Here is a 24,364-nt window from a genome sequence, read left to right on the forward strand (position 1 = left end):
CGATGAGGTGAGCACATGCATAACCACCGACATCACTCAGAATTTTTTCTGATTCAGCATCTAAACACCTCTCTCTCTCTCTCCAGGACTTTGAAGATGTTATGAAGCATTTGGCGCCTGGATCACCTGGATTCCTCTGAGGGACCATCTCCCCAGGTGCTCCCTCCACTGAGAGAACCTGTGGACACAAGAAACAGACTTATCATCTCTTGGGATCCCCCTGAAAAGCAGGCGATCAGGTGGATCACCTGTGCCATGAGGATCCTGGCCTGAAACGACCCCCCCTATCCCCACCACCTCAAAGGCTCTATCGGCCTGTCCCCTCCTCTCCCCACCACCTGGATGTCTTGATGTATTGCTGTGGGCTGGGACACTGGCGGAGAGTGCAGTCCACCTATGTAAGTGAGCATCACAGGAATAACCATCCGCATGTTTCTGATCCCATAGCAACAGCGGAGTTTTCTTGTTTCAGAAGGGGAGGGGGCGATGCATCTTAAAGGAAACTGTATGGCAGATTACTGCTCATATTGCTGTCTTGTACTTTACCGTACATCCTTTTGCATTTGAAGCAGACTAGGAGGTGTTATGAGACTTTCTTTACTCCTCAGTGTTGTCTCTGTGAGTTTTCAACCACACTGCAGTTTATCAGGACAGACAGTGGCTTTGTCAAACAGCCTGTGTATCGATTGCAGTACAGGACTCCATGAAAACATTACCTAACAGCCATTAACCTGTATTGGACGGCTTCACCTCTGCTGGTTTTGTGAGGCAACAGTTTGATTTTATTGTCAAGGAACTGTAGCGGACAATTAATGATCTTTGATTGATTTTAAAAACACAGCAGCTGCTTGGAAAAGCTTTTCCCCTCACATTATTTGTCTTGATTAGAAGAGACAGAGGGGCAAGAGACAGGTGTAGTTATCTCATTACAAGCCAGGTTTTACCGTCCTCTCAATGACAGAGAGGAGCAGGCAGGACAGCCACACTCCTCTCCTCCACCTGTTCCTTCTCTTCTCATAAACTCCCCCTTCCCTCCCTCTCTCTCCTCTCTTTCAGTTTTTCCTCCTTTGCTGCTTCACCAAACTTATTGTTCTCATGTTTTCTGCACAACATGATGTCTGCTGTTAGCTCATACTCTATAGAGTCAGAGCTGTGCATTGTGTGATGGCGGTGACTGCAGAGGTCCCTATCATACCCACGCTCCTACATGAAAATAGGCTTACTGTCAGACCTCAACGCTCAATAGGCTGACAGCGCAGAGCCGTGCAGATTACCACAATCTGTGCTGCTGCATGCAACGTGTGCCCACCTCAGCAACAAGCCAGAAAAGAAACTCACATACACGGCTTAAAGAAGTGCCAGTCTTTTCTGATGGATTTTAGTTTTTAACCACATTTTAGCAAGAAAATAAAGACTGTAATGTGAGAAAGTTCATGTAAACATTAGGAAGTAAGAAATAAATGTGTTGTTTGGATGCACTTTGGCTTTTAAAGCTGCCTTCCTGCAGCATAGGTCCATTACTCATTCTTTATTTCCTCTCTACAGTTCTTTTTATATTGTGTTGCTAACAGCACAGCTCTCAACATGATTAAGAATGGATCAGTCTTAGGTACAACTTAGTTTCAGACTTTGGTTCCCAACCCTGAGGCTGCAAACCCAATGGAGAGTCCAAGATAAGTTCAGCACTGCCATGAATCCTGGTAGAACAGGGTCCTTCTCACACACATGTTGGATTCCAAACCTGCCACTATTTGGTGCTATCATCCTGAACTTGGTCTCCCAATGTTTTCTGTCGCTCGGTAATCTGTGGTACATAGGAATGTAGAATCTATACTCAGGGCTCTGGATTGTCAGCAATGGGTGGTGTTCTCATTTCCTTTTCTTCTACATTTGTAGTCTGAGCTTTGTTGACCAATTGCATATCAGTATGCTTTGACGTATAGTGCAGAAACACTCACTGTGGACAGCAAAAGCAGGCAGAAAGCTGGCTGTGATCAGGACAGTCACCCTGATCACAGAGAACCCCTCTAACCCCCAATCCTACTGGCCCAGAAAAAATAGGGGCAGAATGATTATTGGCCTAGTTGATTATTGAGGCTGATATTCAGTATTTGGCTGATTATCTGTATCAACATTTTCTTTTACTAATAATCGATTACATTTGTTAATCAAAAATTTTAGCTCCACTGCAAGGTGTGTCTTCGCTTCTGGCCCTTTTTTCACACTCCTAGGTCTTACCAGCTCACATCACAAAGTGACAGTTTAAACATCACACAAGTACTAGCTAATCAGCACCAAAGCCTGAGTACCACTGATGTGGCATCACTATTTTCCTGCTGCTACTGTGGTGCATTGAGAAAATACACCCCATTTGATATTTTTCAAAAAGGCTGATAGATCTCAAAAATAGAACATATCATGCCACAATCTAAAAAAAAACTTTAAAGAAAAGATAAGAAACAAAATCACTGATATCTATCAATCTGGAAAGGGTTACAAAGATATTTCTATGGCTTTTTGACTCCAGCAAACCAAGGTGAGAGCCATTATCCACAAATGAAGAGAACTTGGAACAGCAATGAATCTTACCAGGAGTGGCCGGCCTGCCAAAATTACTCTGAAAGTGCATCGACGACTCATTCAGGAGGCCAAAAAGAACCCAGGGCAACATTTAAAGACCTGCCAGCTTCACTTGACTCAGTTAAGGTCGGTGTTCATGATTCAAGTATAAGAAAGAGACTGGGCGAAAATGGCACCCATGGGAGAGTTCTTTCCAAAAAGAACACAAAGGCATGTCCTACATTTGACACAAATCTTGATGATCCCTGAGACTTTTGGGAAAATATTCTGTGGACTGACAAGACAAAAGTTGAACCTTTTGGAAGGAGTGCGTCTCATTCTGGCATAAAACTCACAGAACATTTCATAAAAAAAACATCATGCCAACAGCACAATGGTGGTGGTAGCTGTTTTAGTAAGGAAGTTTAGGAAAGGTCACGTGAAAGACTCATTGCCAATTAAATGCTTGCTTGTGGTCGTTGCCGCCAAGCGTGGGGCAAATAGATGCAATTACTTTTTCACATAGGGCCAGGTGGCTTGGATGTTTTTCCCCTTGAATCATAAAATCATCACTTAAAAACTGCATTTTAAATTTAATATTAACTTTTTCTGCTGATCTGAGTCATTTAAGTGTGAATTCATGTTTTGATCATTTTTATTATGACAGAAAACTTCAGATTGAATTTAAAGAATCATCAACGGAAACTGTACATAAAAATATGTTTAGGAAAAGTCTCTTTTTTGACATGATATGCATTAAAATCAACATACCTTTTTAAGCACTGAAATCATGTATTATTTTTAATGTCCCTCCAGGTTTGGCCTTCACTGGCACAGAAACACAGCTGGATTATCTTCAGTGCTCGTCTGGCTCTTAGAAGGAGCTTAAGATGTCTCGCTGTTCTCTGCTTGCTGCTGTTTCATAACTCTAAGTGTTGGGACGGCTTGGCCAACAGGTGAAGGACAAGGCTCAGCTTTACCCCATTACATAAATCTGTTAAACCAAAAGCAAAGGCATTTTAGGAAAAAGAAGACTTTCTAGATATTTGATCTTAACCTCAAACTTCGCTTAACACATTTTAAATTAGCTGGAGAGCTACATCTCTATTCCTATACTGTTTATATATTTTATTATCTTTATATTAAAACAATTGAATATAATTATTGCATTTCAGTTAGAACTATGAGTGATGGAAGAGGCTAAAAAATTGAAAACTAGCAGGTACCATGCATGTAGAAGTTATGTTGGTCTCTAAATTTCAGTAGTGACAGTGAATTTGTCTTTACCCTTTTATTTTAACCTTCACAGTTTTAACATCAGATTACTGCTTTGCTTATTCTGCTGTTCTCGGTCATATCGAGTCTTCAATCAGCACAGGAGAGGAAACATGTGCAGCAGTGGATGATGTTTGTCTTAACAGAACAGGCCGCTGAGTGTATTTTCTAAAAAGATCTTGAGCACTGATCAGACTCTAAATTTTTACTATGAAGTATGCAGCGTTTGAAATGTTCTTTCTCTAATTTCTTCACTTTGCAGAGGTGGTTTCGTGCCTTTTCTCCATCTTCAGACGAGGTGAATCCATAAGGACCACAGATCCATACACTGCTAAGGTGGACATTGATTATAACGCTGAATCAAATCCTGTGGATTTAGTAAACAGGCTGCGAGCTGTAGTCTGTATTGACTTGTTTCCACACTCAACACTCTCACTGCTATTTCCTGCTTCACTGCAGGCGAAGGGATTGTAGATCACAGACGGGTATCTGTGTAGGACAAAAAAGCTCAACATCTATTTATTTATTTATTTATTCACTTATTTATTCAGAACAGAAGAGTAAAAGGAGGATACATTTATTTCAATGTAATACCAAGAGAAGCAAGCTGTTTTTATCATGAATTAAATCTTCTGTCTGACTGAAAGACAATCTATAAACACTTAAATGTTTATATATACAGTATATGTATGGTGCATTGGTTTAGCATCAGTAATTGGCAACATCTGCCCTATTGACAGCAAAGAATGTAGCATGACAGGATTTCAGAATATTAATTTGATGCTGGCATCAGTGAAATAGTGCAGGGTATAGGCATGTATACTGAATATAGTCACTTTGTTTTTAGTGCATCTCAAAAAGATACAAATTTATGACCACCTAGCTTTTTCATTATGCTTTTAATCTTACCAGGTTAAGCTCACTTTTTCTCAGCTGTTTTTGAAACCTAACATGCCAGATGGACTGTTTTATATATGCCTTGCATAAGATATACTCCACATTCATCTGGGAAACCTCCCATAGAAAGCTCTTGGGAGTTAAAAAAAAATTCAAAAGGGGATTAAACAAACGTTCTGTCTGTTACATTCATTATAGGCCAATCAGAGCAGCAAGACAAAATGAGGAAGTAGGCATGCAGCTACAATAGTAAAATGGGCTCAACAGACAGGTGCTGTCATAGTTTTTGAACAATGGACCATGTTGGTGGATAAAACTCATGCCAGGACCAGTCAGGAGAAGTGCAAAAACATCTCTGCAGAGAGAAGTTTTTGGTTTGGCTCTTTGCTGTTGTTTTGATAAAGAAATGTGGACAACTTTTGATAAAACTGCCATCATACTAAAGCTGCATCCATGCTAAATGCTACACCAGCTGTCATTGTATACAGTACAACTAAACGCTGCCCATAACTTTCACAAACTCATGCTGAAAAAGTTGAGAGAAGAGCAAAAACATATTTGTCATGAAGAGCTTTCAGCGCTGTTCTTAGCTCTTTATTGCATAAAGAAATGTGGTCCAGTTCTGATGAAACAGCTGTTATGGCTACATCTGAGTTTGCTACACCAGCGGTGTCCATTGCTATCAGCCTTCAGTATAGCTAAACCCACCTGTAGCTACTGCCTTGTTCTCCTCAATTGACGCTGATTTGTCAGGTCCGTTCTCAGACTGGGCACAATCATTTCAGATTGGAGCTTTGCAAGATGGATCTGCCTGACAACAGAAATGGAATCTGGCTAATCCATCTGCTTTGCAAGGTTACTTTTAATCACTGTTGTAAATAGAGCTGAGGTCAGAAAAGATTTCTCAATTTTTTGACCAAAACCCTATTCACCCAGGATTAGAAATACGTGAGAATCTCCGGGATTTTATCACCAAACATCGATGGTGGTATGGCATTTTCACACTAGATTATCAGCTTGAAGCTAATTTCTTAAATTCTTTAGCATTTCTGATTGAAAACATCAAGGGTTAGTGTTTTTCTAGCAACTTTAATTAAGGCACTTTACTCACCTTTTTTGTAATCCAGTTCTAAAGCTAGTGCAGTGCCCCTTGCACATAGCAAGTCATCTGTCTCATTACTTTTAATCAGCTGGTTCTTCTGATGGATTTTACTTTCTGCAAACAGTTTTCCATGTTGTGTAGCCCAGTGAGCTAGCCAAATTTACTGTGCTGCAAAAAAGTATTTACCCCATGGCTGCAGTTTTGCATAGTTAACACACTAAAATATTTCAGATCATTAAACAAATTTAAACATTAGACAAACCCATGTAAATGCTGCCCTGATGCGCCCTGGACAAATTTTTCCAAGGGGACAGTAAAGTGTATCGTATTATCTTTTAATAAAATGTTACGTTTGTCTTACACCAGATACCTTATAAAAAGTTCAACTTTTGTCAAAAGTCTTTGTGATCATCAAGATGGTTTTTTTTGTCAAATGTGAGGCGAGCCTTTGTGTTCATTCTGGTCCGTAGTGGTTTTGGCCTTGGAACCCTCCAAATGGATGCCATTTTTGCCCGGTCTCTTTCTTATTGTTGAATCACGAACACTGACCTGAACTGAGTCAAGTGAGCCCTGCAGATCTGAAGATGTTGTTCTGGGTTATTCAAGACTTCCTGAATGAGTCATCTGTGCACTTTTGGTGTAGCTTTAGTGAACTGCCCACTCCTGGGAAGGTTCTCCACTGCTCCAATTTTTCTCCATTTGTGGATAATGGCTCTCAACATGGTTTCCTTGAGTCTGAGGCTAGGGGACTCAGTCTTCAGTCTATCCAAGTGATGAAAAGGTAAGGAATGAAACACATAGGATAGGATGTCATTTCTAATAACTCTCGTGTGAAAAATTTACATGTCCATGGCTCTTTGATTTTATGAATTCCTGCAAATTATAAATGTTTTCTTGTAGCATAATACAGTAGTGAAAAAAATCAATTAACAGTATTTGTGTCAATATAATCCTACATTTGTATGTCATCTTGATGTAGTTTATAGCTGAGTATTAAACTCAGAAGAAGAAGAGAGAAAAATTAGACTACTGTCATCATAGGACCTCTTTTTTAGTTGAAATATGCCAGGTAATTTTTCCTGAAACTCTTAGTTTAGATGGTTGATTTAGATGGAATTAAAAATACTGACGTCCTCTACACCGATTACAGATTATCAGGAGTCCCCAGGTAACACTAATCCAGTGCAATAGTGCCTTAGCCTTTTAAAAATACATGTTTCCGTCTGTAGCAGTTGATTACATGTTACAAGGAACCTTTCTAGGGCTGTATCTGCAGAATATTATTTCTAACTCAAGCAGGGCTTTATGGAAAACTGACTGGGATTTGGCAGAGAATGACATCCAGTCCATCTCTAATACCATCAGTCTCTTGTTGTGTCAGGCCATGACTCTCTCAGACTCCCTCTAAAACAAACCAATCACTGTCCTGGAGCTCAGCAGCATGATTACTGTCAAAACGTACAGAAATAGAAACACAAGCCCAAAGAATATACAAAAATAGCCTCTAAATGCTCCTTTCTGTTGGTGTGGGAAAATAAGGGGTCACAGTTCGGGCAAGTGTTGTATATTTTTGAAAGCGCTGACTATGTTTTTAATCTCATATCCGGGATCAGTAACCCACAATCCACGCAGGCCTGCTGTGCCCTCCACTGACAGGACCATCCGCCGTCCTCGCCCACCTCCTACCCATCATTTCTACGCTTCTCCCCCTTCATGCATCTGCTGTCAATCTCCCCCACACCCAGATGTTTTGAGGGCTGGATTGGTCGTTTGTCGGCCGCAGCCTCCGGCATCCCGGAGGAGGGGCATCAGCCAGATGTTTGGTTGCATATTCATACAGGGTTTATGATTGTGAAGAGTGCAGACAGCCTCTAAGAAGAGGAGGAAGAGGAGGATTCAGGTGAACAGACTAGAGGAACTTTCCTTCACGGTCTATTTCAGGCTCTTTTTGAGTTGTCCTATCTTTGTTTCTCCCTCTCCTCCTCCTCCTCCTCTTGGGCCGGTTGTGATTGGAAAAAGGCAATGCTCCAGGCGGTTGTAAATCTGGTGAGGGTTGTTGTTGGTACAGTGGAGGACCTCAAATGAAAAGCTCGTCTATATTTCCGAGCCGGCTGCTGCTGCTGCTGCTGAAAGCGGACTGGGATCAGTGTGAGTGGAAGGACGCTGCGTGTTTTGGGAGTTTGGGCCTTGACCTCTCTGCCCTAAAGCCATGTCAAAATTGCCCAAGAACAAAAATGTCTCCTGGGTGAGTACTGCCTCTCTGGCTCTTAGACTGGGGGTTGGAAATGTTTAGTTTATCCTTCCTATTAACCTTTTGTGCCTTGAAATGTGATATTTTGTGCAGGAATTCCTGGAATAAGAGGGATTTTAACATACAGAAGTTTGTTATTATTCTTACCCAAAGCTAAAATGCTGTCTTTTACAACAAAAACAAGCTTTTATCAGGGATCTTGATCAAATAAACCAAATAAACCTAAAAGCATCACCTTTGATTGTCCTTTTTTCACATCTGTCTTCACTTGACTTACAGCTGTAGGATCATAACTATTCCAAAGCCCTCTGTGCTTTTTCCATTCTGCTTCACACCTTCCTACTCAACCAGCCAACAATAAAAGAGCTTTAAACGGAGAAAAGGCTGACAATTATCCTCAAATCAATGCATGCGAAGGCAGAAAGCCTTACCTGAGGACTTTGCATGACTGCAGCTGAAAGTTTAGCGAAAAATCTTTTCTGTTGCATCCATTTGTATGCAAATAATGAGCTCTGGAGTCTTTTGTGGGTCAGGGCAGATGTGGGGTTTGTAGCGGTGTGGACACAGAGGAGGGCAGAGTGGAAGGCCGAGGTCTGGAGCGCTGCCTGAAGTCGTGCGTGTCTACCATCTCTGCCATGGCAGCCCTGCCCTGCACCACTGGCCCGAGCTTGACAGCACTCACACACACACACACACACCCACACCCACACATTCTGGTTGTAAGAAGCTTAGGGACAGATGTTTGTTTATGTATGTGGGAGAGTACATGTGCACATGAGCACGTGTGCTGTGTTTGCATGGAGGGAGAGATCACTGACGGGTTCTCCTCTGTGAATGATGCAGTCAGGGTAAAAGCTGGACTTTTGTCTCTGTATCAGGTGGATGGGATATTTCTGCCTCTTTTTAATCTGTCTGTGACTAGCACACAATGCAATATTATTGAGAGGATTTATCAAAAACATTAACTTATATTAACATACTTTGCATACCTGCTTTTACAGTTTTTAAGTACAGTGAAAGGAAATGTGTAACAACTTATTTTTTTCTCATTGTTAGATTTAAAGTGCTGTGAAAAACTATTTTTCCCTGCTTTCTACAGCTGAGAGGCAGAAAAGATACAGATGCATTGCTTTTTGACAGACTAAATTACATTTTGATCTAGTTTTAGTCATCTTGACAAAAAATAAACTTACTTGAAGTCAGTTTTAGTCATCAAAGATGTATTCTAGTCTTTCTTTCTTCTATGTCTGTTCTTTTTCTCATGGAAAAGAGGCTGTGGACAAACATTTTTAGTCAGAGTTTTAGTTGACAAAATTTACACTGGTGTGTCTTGGATCATCGGCCTGCTGAATAACCCAAGTGCGCTTGAGCTTGAGGTCACAAACTGACAGCCGACCATTCTTCAGGATTTTCTGGTAGAGAGTAGATTTCATGCTTCCATTAATTACAGCAAGCAATTTTGGTGGGCCAGCCATGCCTGGGAAGGTTCACCGATGTCCCAAGTTTTCTCCGTTTGTGGAACATGGCTTTCACATGGTTTGCTGGAGTCCCAGAGCCTTGGAAATGGATTTATAGTCCTAGGTTTAGGAGGCAATTACTATTTTTCACATAGGGACAGGTAGGTTTGGATAAGCATTATTTATGACAAGTCATCCAGATCCTGAAACAGCAGGCAGCCCCAGACCATCACACTACCACCGCCATGTTTGACTGTTGGTATGATGTTCTTTTTATGAAACGCTGTTTGTTTTACACCAGATGTAATGGGCCACACACCTTCCCAGCCTTTGAGTTCTCTTTGGTCAGCAGTGGTTTTGGCCTTGGCCATATTTGCCCAGTCTCTTTCTTATTGTTATTGTCACCATCGTGCAAAGTTTTCTCCATTTCTAGGTGATGGCTCACTGTGGTTTTCTTGAGTCAAAAAGCTTTAGAAATTGCCAACCATTCCCAGACTAATACATTATAGTGACTTTGTTTCTCATCGTTTCTTGAATTTCTTTACGTCACAGCAGTAGCAGCAATGACATGGTTCCTGTAGGGACAGCTCAGGACTAGCAGTCCTTTCAGGAGGTAGCCTGGTTAAACAAGTCACAGTTCACAATCACCAAATAATTTGACCCTCTTTTTCCTTTATCGATTCTATACTTTTTATGTTTTCACCTTTCACCTTTTCCTTTTTTTTCCTTTGGTATATTTTCATAATTTTAATTTTTGTTGGTGGTTTTATTTTTCTGTAAACCATGTTCCTCTTGTTGGAGAGAATTAAAAATTTTAAAATCCAAGACTCAATGAAAAAAAATGACCTTGTCAGATTTCTTAAAACTCCTAAAATGATCAAATAAGTTTTAATAAAAACAACCAGAAATCTAAGACGAGTGTAGTTAATCCTGTTTTAAAAGAATAAAATAAATAAAGTAAACCTAATTTGAAGCCCTGTCTTTAGGTACAACAATAATACAAAACTTGTGATAAAAAAAATACAATTCCTGTAATGTCTTAAAACCTAAGAAAACTAAAATCATGTCATCAATTAAATTAAGGGCTAATTACAACCAATTAAAACTGAGAGTGGGGTGCTACAGATGAATCTGGGTGGGTTTGTTTTCTCCTCCTCTCTAACTGGCTGCAGTGATGGATAGTTATCAGCTCTTTGGATGTAGTTTTGACCAAGGACAGAGATTCTCTCTTGTAATGTCATCAGGCTGGAGAGTTCATGGGTGTATTGATTGTTAGTGTAAGTGGGGAGTCTGTAGCACATTTTTTATTTTCAGGTTTTGGACTCTTTGCAGTTTTTGCAGTTGTGTAGTCCCCACATTACACCATGCAGGTATGGCATATTCAAAAAGAGATCTTATGTAGGACTGGCACATTCTCAGAGCTATTTCTGGCTTTGCGCCTCCCTGTCCCTGCAAAGGACCTTTAAGTGGTTGAGCCTCCTTCTTGCCTCTTTTTCCATTAACTCTGTGTGAACAGTCCATTTCATGTTTTGTTGGAATGTTACACCCAGGAACTTTGCAGTGGGGGTGGCCTGTAGAGGTCCTCCATAAAGTGTCAAGTCAAGTCTGTGGTTGTTGCAATGGCATGTGTTGCTTTCTGAGATCTGTTTGAAGATGTTTGTATAAAGTAGTTTTTCCTTAATAATGCATTTGACTTAACCTTGCAAAGCAGATGGATATGCCCATTTCCTTGTTTCTCACTGGTGAATCCATCTTTCAAAGCTCCCGTCTGAACCGTTTGGGCCCGGTTAGAACAGGACCAATCAGTGACAAGGGGCAGTACTTCAGGCGCGTGACGTAAGCAAGCAGCAACAAGAGGTCGGTGCTGTTATGGTGGAAGAGATTAGTGTGGATGCTGCTAAAGCGCCAGTTTTATCAGAACTTGATGACATTTTTTCATTAAAAGAAGAACAAAGAACAGCAGTGAGTTGTTTTCTTTTCAAAAATGACAAAAGTCGAGTGCTGACATGTCTAGAGTTGCCATGTTTTGCGTTATGCTGTTCTATATGGAGTTTATTCCTTGGTAGCTGCACACATGCACCTCAGACGTCACTTGTTTTGTTGTTCTGATTGGCCCGTAAAGATGTGACAGACAGAATGTTCATCCAGTCACCCTCCAGGTTTTTTTTCAAAGGCTCTGCCCTGTCCTAAATGCTGTATATCGAAGGTTTTCCAGATGGATGTGTGAAACAAATCCATCAGGCTATAGTTGACAAGGATTTATGCAAAATGTTCCCTAGATGCTAAAGGCATTTCTTTCATCTTAATGTAACAGCATTTTTATGTGATTGAATTGGAGAAACAACTCTAAGAACATTGTCTGTGCTCAGAGTTTTTTGAGTCTAAGTGTAGGCCCAGGAATAAATGCTCATGTTCTTAAGGGTTAGCATGCCACTGGTGTACAGAACGTATAAATGCTTCAGTGGGTGTTGGAGAAAATTTTAGCCTCTCCATGTATTCCATGTATAGCTCGTTTTAGCAGCACAGAAATGATCCGACCGCCTTATGTAACAACACCACAGATGTCCTCAGTCGGAGTCAGCGTAAGCAGGGGCTCTGATGGAGTGTTTTGTTGGCTCTTGAGCAGAGTTGGCTCCTGCTGCAGGAGATTTGAGGTGTCATGGAGCTCATTTAGCAAAGCCACAACTCTGGTTCAATCCCAGGTCATGGGCTAAACGTCAGGACCTTCACTCCTCAGTGTTTCCTTTTCTGCCACGGCTGCTGTGACCTCTGATGGTGATGTCCACTCCAGTAGCAGAGATACTGATGAGGATGTTATTAGCCAGTATGTGAGCGTGGGTGTGCAGCTGTAAGTCAGATGTGAGTCCAGATGTGTGTTTGACCAAGAGGTCAGTGTCACAAGATCTTTCTGCAGTCCAGCTGACGCCAGCTCTGCATGTTTCATTCCCATTATGTAACTCTCATCTGCATCCCTCGCCTCCCAAAGCTCTCGGGAGATTTTGGTACCTAAATGCATCACCCATCTGTTCTCTGAGGGTTAAACATCACTGTGATAAATGGACTGAACAGTGTTACTTACATTTAGACTGAACAATGATGGAAGAGGCATTAAGATGTCTGTTAAAACTGACCAGTGCCGCTCTTTAGAAATAAATACAAGAGCCCTCCATTCAAAGAACCACAATAAGGGTTTGTTTTCACAGATAAAAGATCATTTTTGTAGCATTTCCCAGATTTTAAGAGGTAAGATGGCTAGTGGAAGGAGGGACCTTCCATAAATTAGTCCCTCTGTAATCTACAGATAATTCTGCCTTTAGAAAACAATTATGAAGCTGAATTTCAAGTTTAGTTTTCACTGGAAAAAGTCAGTCTAACTTAACATTAAATTAAGCAGAAGCAGAGGTGTCCTATAGCTCACCAAGGACATCGCTTCATTGCATGACATTAACCAAGGATTCAATATGAACTAATTATTTATTTAGCTGGCTGTAGCTGGTTTCGGTGTTGCTATTTCAAAGTTAACTATATTATTTGAGCATTTTGTAAGGTTTTGGATGAAAATGAATAAAGAATCCTGTCATACAGTGAAAGAAAGTATCCAGATCCCCTTCATTTTTTCAATTTTGTTATGTTGCAGCCTTTTTACATTCACATTTATTCTCATTAATCTACTCTTAGCACCCCATAATGACAAAGTGAAAACAGAATTTTAGAAATTATTGCAAATTTCCAGAAGGACAACCCTCAGTGCAGTGATGATCTACTGAAATGGGCTTATGGCAAAGAGGCTTGATGGAAGCCTTTCCTCAGTGGAAAACACGTGAAAGCCCACTTGGAGTTTGCAAAAACTCCAAAACTTGTGAGAAACAAGATTCTCTGGTCTAATAAAAAGCAAGATTGAACTGTTTGGCCTCAATTTTAAACGTTATGCCTGGAAGAAACCAGGCATCCCTCATCACCTGTCCAATACTATTCCAGCAGTGAAGCATGATAGTGACAGCATCATGCTTTGGGGATGCAAAGTACAGAGATATCCTCAATGAAAACCTGTTCCACAGCACTCTGGACCTCAGACTTGACCGAAGGTTCACCTTACAACATCACAATAACCCTAAGCACAAAGCCAAGACAACACAGGAGTGGCTTAGGGGCAACTCTGAATCTCCTAGAGTGGTCCAGCCATAGGCCTGACTAGAACCCTGTTGAACATCCCTGGAGAGACCTGAAAATGGTTGTCCACAGAGCTTGAAAGGATTTGCAAAGAAGAGTGGCATAAAATCCCCCAATCCAGGTGTGCAAACTGCAGAGCTTATTGCTTCATATTCAAAAAGTTTGAGGCTGTAATTACTGCCAAATAAAGGGTCTTAATACTTATGTCAATGTGATATGTCAGTTTTTTCTTTCTAGTTAATTTGCACTGATTTCTAAAATTCTGTTTTTATTTTGTCATTATGGGGAACTGAGTGTAAATTAATGAAATTGCATGATTTTTTTTTTCTTTTTTTTTTGAGAAAAAATATTTCACCCTACTTTTTGGTACCTTTGGGGTCCTTATTGAGAGATCATTTTTAACCCTGCTCTACCCTTGTATTACACCTTTTATAAGCAGGCAAAGCCTAGTGTGAGGAAATAACTGTACTTTTCCATGCCTTTGTAGGTCTGAATGCATGTTTGCATGCAGGAGTTAGTGTGTGCATGTCAGTAGAAGTGTGTGATTGTGTGTGTCTGAATAGTATGTTAGTTGAACATATTTCAGTCCCAGTGTGTCTTTGCAACAGTATTTGGTGTAGAACCAAGGAAAGCTATTGCTTTGGATGCAGTGCAGTAGCAGTGGTGGATGTAAACAGGCCGTGTCATATAAAAGACAAACATACATTTACAATATGACTTCTCCAGCCTTCCAAAAAAAGGACTCACTAAACACTGACATCTACATATACCACAGCTAACTCATTTACATCAAAGATGATCTCTGACTGGTTAATCTCCAATTCAAAATACTAATTATTATATTACTAATCGCTAATGACAATGTTCTGAAAATTGTAACTTAGTGCCTCTTAGCCCTGGTCCCTAGGACCCCTTTTCACTGCCTTTGCTTGACTTATTTCATCAACTGGATTTACAACAAGCTGATCATTTGGTTCAGATGTAATGAAGAAGACAAGCATCTAAACATGTATGGTGGGATGTCTCCAAGGCCAGAGCAGGGAACCACTGCTTCAGCAAAATTACTCTAATAGTAGTGGCCTAACTGCATAATGTTGCCCTGAGGCAACAAACCATAAAAACTCATTTTTGGTAACTAAAAAATATCACAGTATGTCTTTAAAAAAAAAAAGGTACTTATTTACATATTAATGCACATGCACATATTTTTATTTATGAAGTTATTTCAATTTAACTATGTGAAGTAACAGTGTTTAACTTGCTGATCTCTGTTGCCGCTTCCTATGCAGCTTTGGCTCCAAAAAAAGATGCTCCAACCCCCTATAAAATATGATAAAAGTGTTATCTCAAATATTAGAGTCTTGTTTGTGCTGAAGAAAATGTAGCATCATTGAACAAGACTCTAAATTTTTTTTTTACCAAGAACCAGATTTAAGAGATTTGGCTTTACTTTACTTTAAGGACACACAATGAAGATTGTTATGTTTTGGGTATAAAAACAGAAACAGTACAACCTTTAGGATCCATGGATCTATAAAAAAATATACATAAAATGGCAACATGTTTAGGTAGACAAATAGTTCATTTAATTGATTTCCCATGAAACTAGTTATTTTCTGTAAATCTTATCTTGTTATTTTGAGAGACAGTGGTTTTCTGTGTTCTTTCAGTCATTTTTTAAAGATTCCTACGAAATTAAGTCAGCTTGGGAAAACAGAATAATTTTGTCTTGAAGAGGAAAAAAATGTTGGGATCTTGAGGGGAAAACTGAAAATTACGCTTCACATCACTAAAAACATGGAGAAAAATGATTTATGATACATATCCACTAAGAGATTCCTGAAAAATGTAATTTTAACACTATAATACATTAAAGAAGCTGCTATACTGGCAAGATGAAATACGTTATTACACTGTGAACTGTATGGTGGCCCAAATAGGACATGAATCGATACATTTTGTTTTACTCTGCTTATACATGATAACAAGCACACTTTGGTAAATCTGAGCTTATTTGTCTCAGTGTTGTGACAAAAAACATCTAATTTCTAAGAAGAAATTTGAGGGTTTTTTGTTTATGAAAACGAGGCTTCACAAATAAGGGTATGAGATGAGGATTCCACTTAAAGTTTTATTTACAGAGTTGCACCTTAATTTGTCAAGTGGACTTTTATTTGACACACTTAACAGCTGAGATAAGCAGTTTTTTTTATTTTTTTTATATATATTTTTTTTATCAACAGTAGAGCAAACTGAGCAATGGTAGACTCCCGATAGAGGTAATTGTTGAATCACCTGTGACTGATTACTGCAGTCAGCACAGGTGTGCCTGTTGCACCTCCATAGACTCAGGAAAATGAAGACAGACATGACTCATCTCAACACTAGCATTGTTATCACAAGATAATGACAATTAAATTGAAATCTTGAAAAAAAAAAAAAAAAAACCTGAAAATTATGTTATAGCACTTAAAAAATTGAGTAAAATTAAATGCTTGGATATCTGTCTGCTCAAGCCTTCAGTGGAAATGATACAATAAATTTCAAATATGCTTAAGTAGGCCTGTGTTTGCAATTATGGTGGCCTAGAAGTGCAGTACTAGATTTTAATGTCTAAATCACTTTTATAAACAAAATCTGACACATAATTATAAAGTCTGAAACATTTCAACAAAACTTGAAACTTGGGTGACTTTTGCAGCACTTGCTACATTTCCTTTTTGGTCAGATTACCAAAGTATAATTCGTTTTAAAAGGCATTTGGCTGTATTGAAATCAAAAATGGCTTTTATTTTGAAAAGTTTACATTTACTTCTGGACTACTTGACCGTCCCTTTTCGCTTCTTTACTGCCTTATTGTAAAACAACAAAAGAAAATACATGAAATGAAATGTAACCATTTTTTCAAGGATTGTTTCCTCGTTTTATCACTTTTATGGAAAAAACACAAAAGAAAAAATGGCGCTGTCTATTCGTTTTAGGGTCTCTGGTCAAAAACCAAAAAGGAGTGAGGTGGGACGTTCTCTTGTTTTCCATGCCCTTTCAAAATAAAATACACTTTGGTACCCTGACCCTTTCCATAAAATACTGTTGTTAGTGAATTTGTTATGTGTGAGTGTTTTGTAAATTTGTTTTGTGAAGTAATTAAGAATCTTGAATGTAGTGTTTTACATTTTGAATTTGTTTAAAGAAATGTAAAAATGTTTCTGTAAAAGTGTTTCAGACTTTGTATTTTTGGATCATATTTTTTGTAAACAATTCCATAAATGTAAATTTGTTGCATTATTTTTATAAGTGTTTTACCAATGTAAGCTTGTTTTTGTAAGATGTAAAAAAAAGTTTTTGTTGATGTAAATTTCTTTCAAGCTTTTTAAAAGTGTTTCAGACTTGTAATTTTGTATTGCACTTCCAGGCCACCGTATTTCACTGTATTTTCAGCAGGCAGCAGGCGTATGTTTGTTTAACTTTATCCTTGTGTTCACTAGAATTAGACCCAGGTTTGGTTTCAGAGCTTTAAAACAAATCTGTGCCCCCTCATGATGACCTGAACTGAGGGCTTGGTGTCATTTACCTTCTTCAAATCACTTTCTCGAAGAATTGTGGCTGTTTAAAGTGGTTCACTATCGTTCACTGAGGTTTGAAGGAGCGAAGCTTAAGCAGTAAGTCTTTTATTGGCTAGTAGTTTGAATGTGGCTTAATCATGCGTAGGATGTGCCCCACTGAATGTAGCCTCACCCTGTATGAGGGTAATATGAGGATAGCTGAGAGAGATGAATGATGAGCAGGAAGCAGCCTGTGTGTCTTCAGTAGTGACAGAAAAAGCACAGCACTGATGAGATGCAGTAATATCTCACGATCTGGAGTTGTAGGTTTGTCCGTAGTTGTGAGCCGTAAATCGGCTACGTAACGTAATTATATGTGCTGGCTTTTTAATTTCATCTTTCTATTTTGGAGCCTGGCCATTGTAATGCTCCCATTTTTGGAAGTTGTTTGGACGCACTCGCGCGCGCTCACATTAATCAGGCATCGCGCGCACAGTGGATGCCGCCAAACTGTGGTCAACAACATAAATGAGACACTCCTCACTTCGCTCGGACACAGAGTGGGCAGTGCGGACTGGTGGAGCGACTTCTTGGATTTTTCTGCAGGTCAGACTGAGCGGTGCGCGCGGCTCAACAGATGCCGCACCGAGAAATAAGCCGTTAATACCCCGAGGACTCTGGAGAGGGTAACTCTCAATACACAATGCATACTTAAGTGAAACCCAGTCACGGCACTCATCTGCGTCTCCGGTAGTGTCCTGCGCGTCTCGGTGTTTTGGAGGAAAGTTTTTCTTTTACCTTTACGCACGAAACGGTGCGCCAGTAACGGCGTTTTTCCTGCATTTATTGGCACGTTCGGACGTATCCACCTGTTTCAGAGGTAAACAGGGGCTCATGGAAGACTTGTCCATGTTTCATTCAGTGGAGCCAGGTGAGCGATAATCTGATCTGGTCGTTGCATCCGTGGAATAACACCGGTGGAGCGCTTTAACCACCATGCCACCCAAGAAAAAGGTAAAATATGAGAAATTATGGTGTTTATTCTTCACATGTGTATGTGTGGCTGTGTGTTTGTGTGGACAGGAAGGGTAGGAGAATGCACCATCTGTTGCACCGGGCGTTAATCCTTGTGTGAGGCCTTTCCACATCGCTGCTCTCAGTAAAACAGTCACAATGCGGCGCAGGGCGGACGGAGATGCATATCCACATGCATGAATCATACCATGTGTTCAGTTAAAACTACAGGCTTCACAGAAAGTTGCATAACCAATTGCCTGTGACATCAGATGGATTATATGAGTCTTCTCGCATTCATTCTTCTGACTCCTGGACTTGCTATGACCTTTGCATGATACTGTATTAACTCTGTATGCTGCAGGTATTAAGAGACCTGTACATATGGCTCTATTTTCCAGTCATAAGATGTATAATTTCACTGGTCTCTTTATTAGGTACACCTTCCCAGGGCCAGGTTTGCCCACTTTAGCCTTCAGGACTGCCTTAATTCTTCATGGCTTAGTTTCAGAAAGGTGCTGGACACATTCTTCAGAGATTTTGCTTCATTTAGATATGAAAGTATCATGTAGTTTGTCGGCCAGGCATGATGCAAGCTGTTCCACCCCATCCTAAAGGTACACAATTGGATTGAGATCTGGTGACTCTAGAGGTCGTTTGAGTACAGTGAACTTATTAACATGCTAAAGAAACCAGTTTGAGATGATTTGAGCTTTGTGCCATGGTACATTATCCTGCAGGAAAAGCCATCAGAAGATGGATAAACTTAAAAGTGTGCCTAGAATTGAGACTCATCAGACCAGGTGACTTTTACTTTTGTCAAGTTTTCTATTGTCCAATTTTGTGAAGCTTGTGTAAACTGTAGCCTCAGTTTCCTGCTCTTAATTGACAGAAATGAAAGCCAGTGCTGTCTTCTGCTGCTGTAGCCCATCTGCTTCAAGGTTCGACATGTTGTGTGTCCAGAGATTCTCTTATGTCAGTTGTAACTAGTGCTTTTTTTGAGTAACTGTATTTTTTTTATCAGCTCAAACCAGTCTGTCTGTTCATTCACCTCTGATCATCAACAAGGCATTTTCACCTGGAGCACTGTCACTTACTAGATATTTTCTCTTTTTCTCACCATACTTTGTTAACATGACACACAGTATTGTTGTGCATGTTAATCCCATAGATCAGCAGTTTTTTGAATACTCAGACCACTCTGTCTGGCACCATCAACCATAGCACATTCAAAATCATTTAAATCACCTTTCTTCATCATTCTGATGCTAAGTTTGAACCTCAGCAGATCACCACCTCCAGGCTTAAAACCCCTGGTTGCTGCCATGTGATTGGCTGGTATTTGCATTGCTGGACAATTTAACAGGTGTACCTAATAAATGGGCAAATTAGTATCCAGTGCAATGACAGCAGGTGTGATCATATTCCCAATCCTCTTGATGCACAAGCTGTGAAGAATAACTAAATTCATGGGGTACAGTTTCTTATCAGAGTAGAACATTTAAATCATGATTTTGTTACATACTTCTACAATCCTCAGTTTTCCTGAGAAGTATTTTTACTGTTGCAGTAACATTTATCCTGCATGCAGAGACTCATGAGACAAAAAGAGCTCAGGACTTAAGATGATGAAACTTGCCTCTCGTTGCTTCTCTTGCGCTGGTTTAAAAACTAAAAAAACAAAAAACAAAAACAAAAACAAAAATACACTTATGGCTGTTAAGACAATATATACAGAAGACAAGAAGAAAAAATGCATTGCCTATAACAATGAAGATATATACTGTATATAATAACATAACTATATATATATAACTGCTGGATGAGATGAAAAGGAGCTGTTATATAAGTTATCTATGTTAACTATATTATCCATTGCAATCCAAAACCTGAAAATAAGTCTATGTCAGGGGTAGGGCTGCACAATAAATTGCATTATCATTATTACCATATGAGCATTTTTAATAAAGACATTGCATAAGTCTGAAATAATTGCAGTAAACAAATAATGTAGACATTTTATGTCTTCCATGGGTGCCTAAATATTACAGCCATTTATTCTGGATTCAGCAGAAACATGTAGTAAAATAGGGTTACAGGGAGGCACAGGGTACGCCCTGTTGCCTCCTGGTTTAGATCAGGAACTGAACAAGGCCTTTCTTTATGAAGTTTGCATGTTCTCCTTGTGCATTCATGGGTTCTTTCTGGGCACTCCATCTTCCACGCACAGTCCAAAAGCATGCTCGTTGGGTTAATTGGTTGACTCTAAATTGCCTGTAAACATGAGTGTGAGCATGGCCGGTTGTCTGTCTCTATGTGTCAGCACTGCGAGTGACAGGCACAGGTTCAGGGTGTACCCTGCCCCTGAAATAATGGCAGCTTGGATTGGTTTGAAGCCCCCACAGCCCTGAACGGGATAAACAGTGTAGATAATGGATAGATGGATGTTGCAATTGCTGCAGCTTAAAGAGGGGGTATTATACTTTTCCGATGTTTAAAACGAATATAAAGTCACAATGTTGGGTGTCCATATTTCACGTATGCAAATTTTCAAACAGCAAGATAAACATATGTGGCAGTTATCTTGGAATTAGAGTGTAAACTGATGAAAACAGTTCGTTTGGAATCTCTCCGAGATCTTCTGAGATGAGTTTTCGATAGAGCAAACTGATGAGGTCATCGCAATAGGATCTCCTGACTGGTTCGTTCTTGCTGCCGGCAAAGCGGAACAGACCGCCCCCACAAGGCCATTTAGCCATTTACTAACACAGTAATTAAACACTTACCAAACAGATACGTCCTGCTCTATCCTTCGCTGCTGCTGGTTTTCTGGTCTGACCGGTTCATTCAAAGTTTACAAGTACATAAACATAGCCACATTGGAGGGGGCAGGCACAAAACATTGAGTCCTGCCCCGGGCCAGCCTCTGAGAAATCGACCAATTGGAGGATAGCAGGTCCGGGGGGGTGTTAAAGAGACATCAGCGAAAACGAAGCATTTCAGACATAGGTTAAAATAAGGGTTTTTCAGGACACCAGTGTGAGAAACATGAGGAGTTTTTTGAGCTGTAAACCATGTGAAGCTACTACATGGTATCAGAGAGATGGTGTAAAGCCTTGAAAAAAAGGCATAATACCCCCACTTTAAGCTCACATGGGTCACTAATATTAGTTAAATTACCATGCTTAATATCCTTATCACAATGTTGCACAATGTCATTCCACATTTTTTCCTTGTATTGTGCAGGCGTCAGATAAAAGAGACTTACACAGAATAATCAAGTAATGAATGTATGATTCAAATTGGGATGTTTAAGCCTAGATAAACTTGCTATATTTACATTAAACTGTTTTTCATATACCAATATATTTTGCTATCAAATAGAACTCATAAAGTTTTAAGTCATGTGAAGTCGCTCACAGGGGAGACTTGGCGTTGAAGTGGTAGCTGTGAGAATGACAATATGGATACCAAAGGATTATTTGTTCTGTATGTAAATAATACCATTACACTCTTTCTCTGAGATTGCCACATGCCACTAAGTTGCCTCCTGGTTCAGATTAGGAATTGGACATGGCCTTTCTGTATGGACTTTTCATGTTCTACCTGTGCATTCATGGGTTCTTTATTGGTACTCCAGCTCCCCCCTACAGTCAAAAATGTGCTCTTTAGATTAACTGGTGATTCTAAATTGCCCATGGGTGTGAGTGTGGCTGGTTGTTTGTCAGCCCTGTGATTTCTAGGTGACAGGTTCAGCGACAAGAGACATGTTACAGTGTTAGCGATTTTGATAAAAACTTCTCATAGCTCTTTTTGGTTCTTTACCTTCCAAAATACTACACTAGAGTCCATGGGCTCCACTATTTCTGCAAACGCCGCAACTCATGAACTCACAGCAAACAGAAAAATATGATTTATGATGTCGTTATTGTTTTTATGGGGGAGGCATTCATATGGTTTCTTCTCATAAATGTGGTAAACACAACTCCATTTGAATGTACCAATGTTGCAGAAAGGAAAGATAAGGCAAGGCCAGTGTTTTCCAGTATTGTGGTTGGAGGAATATCTTTCTGATTCTTAGAATACTAAAGAGCAGTGAATGATGCACAACCTTCTTTCCTCCCAAAGTCCTTTATTTATTTATTTATCTTTTTCAGAAAAACAAATCCTTGTCTTGAATTTATCAGGAACATAGAGAGGAGCCCTCACGGTCTCTGGATGACCTACTGACTTGTGTTGCAGTGTGTGCTGTCAGTGCTGCCCCACTGCTTGTTACCTAGAATAGGAAAAGCCTCTTAGAAGCTGTTAGTGGGGCAGATACCTGCTCTCCTTCCAGGGAGGAAGTGGAGCAATAAAGAAACTGAGCTGTCTGAAAAAAGCAGAACAGCGTGTAGACCTGTTTGAGTTTAGGATGGCTACCATGGTGTATATTTTACTCTTTCTTTACTGTCTTTTTAGGCTCAGGCTCAGAAGGATGCTTCTTCTTTTTTAGATGGAGAGTGTTGCAGAGATGACATTTCCAGTGTGACGGTGGTGGTGGTTCAATAATAGCCTCAGTGCAATACGTGAGAAATTATAACATAACAGGGATGGTTGGCAAATGTTTCTTTTATAATCCCCACACACGCACCCCCCTCCTTATACCGACAGTAATCATGTTGCATCATAATGCTGTGCAATGCAGCAAAGCAGAGAGACTCCCCGTCTGTGAACTATAGGTGAAATGTATCTGTTACAGGGGCTGTGCAGGCCAGGTATTAAGTTGTATAGATAATTTTAATACTTCTATTGTGTCTCTATCTGATGACTGTCAGGGAGCCTGAGCACACGCAGCACAGCAGCGGTGTGTTGGCTGTCTGTGAGGAGTTTGCATTTGTCTCCCTCTCTCTAAATCCTGGATTGACGCATGCTATCTTAATCTCCTTACTCAGAGACAATCATGACCCAGAGAGAGACCGAGGAGCTCAAATACACATAGGTTTTCTGCCTGTAATAATTTTTTTCCAAATTTAGTCTTTGGTGCCGGGATTCTCTCTACAGTGAATATTTTTTTCTCTTTTTAATGTTCTTCTTAATATGCAGATTTTCTTTGTAGTCCCAGTGTAGACTAATTCTTTGAAGAGGCATTCAAGGTATAAAGCCTGATCCCACACACAAAAACTATAAAGACTAAAGAGTACACCTAACGTCTAACTTTCAATGAATTCAAACAAAACCATAAATACAAAATAATAAATATAAGGTGGAGATCAAACAATATAAGCTGTAATGTTAGAATTAGAAGCTAGCTAGCTCAGGTCTACAAGAGTCACCTTGTGTTACTTCCTACTGCAGTGGCTGCTTCCTTATTAGCCAATGTTTAATTCCAATTAAAAAAGACCCCATAATGTCTACTCTCCACTGTATAGTACATGATGGATTCCCTAATGTATATGTGCTGGTTTTGAATACTGTATCAGAGTTTTAGCTAACTTTGTTACATTTTCTGCTTGGATATGATGGGAAACTTTACTAGTGCCATCCCCTTTTCTCCATGTCCCAAATCCCAACAGATTTCTATAAAACAACATTTTTAACTATTGATATTCCCAGGGTACTGTGTTTGTTTCGTCTGGCTAACTTTCATTGAAATTGTGTTTAACTGTCTGGTCCAAAGAAAGGGAAAGAGGTCAGAAGACAGCCAACTCATCACAGGATCACTGTGTCAGTGGGCTGAGTAGAGTGTGGCTAAAGTTAGCAGCTAGCTCTGCCAGCCCTTGTTCTTCTCTTTCAACTAATATTATGTTTAATGTGGTCACTCCTCACTTCGCTTGAGTCGTTATATGTGAGTATATCCCTCAACAGCCTACATACAGCCTTATTTCCATTTTCAAATTCAAATACTGCCATACCGCGCTGTTTCTACAACATGCTATTTGCTAACTTCTCATGTTTACGTCCGGTGAAGAGCCAGAGGAATGCTCTGGCCAGAAGGTAGCAGCCATTAACTGAAGCTACAGTGGCCACTAGTGGCAGGAGGCTTTATTACAGTTTTAAAAAAGGCATTTGAGGTGATATCAGGCCTATGTTTATACAAATGATAGATTATTAGTTGAAA

At 39.8% G+C, this 24,364-nt stretch overlaps 1 protein-coding gene across 1 annotated transcript in view; it reads left to right on the forward strand.

Moving 5' to 3' along the window:
- The first annotated feature begins 274 nt into the window (after positions 1 to 274).
- The window catches only part of cacnb2b (calcium channel, voltage-dependent, beta 2b), a 68,926-nt gene continuing 44,836 nt past the window's right edge, over positions 275 to 24,364 (forward strand). Inside the window, exon 1 of the mRNA XM_041803727.1 lies at positions 275 to 398. Within this exon, the coding sequence (XP_041659661.1) occupies positions 351 to 398 (48 nt within the window). The 5' untranslated portion in view covers positions 275 to 350. The remainder of the gene's footprint in view (positions 399 to 24,364) is intronic.

The sequence above is a fragment of the Cheilinus undulatus genome, linkage group 13, assembly GCF_018320785.1.
Source record: "Cheilinus undulatus linkage group 13, ASM1832078v1, whole genome shotgun sequence".
Lineage (NCBI taxonomy): Eukaryota > Metazoa > Chordata > Actinopteri > Labriformes > Labridae > Cheilinus > Cheilinus undulatus.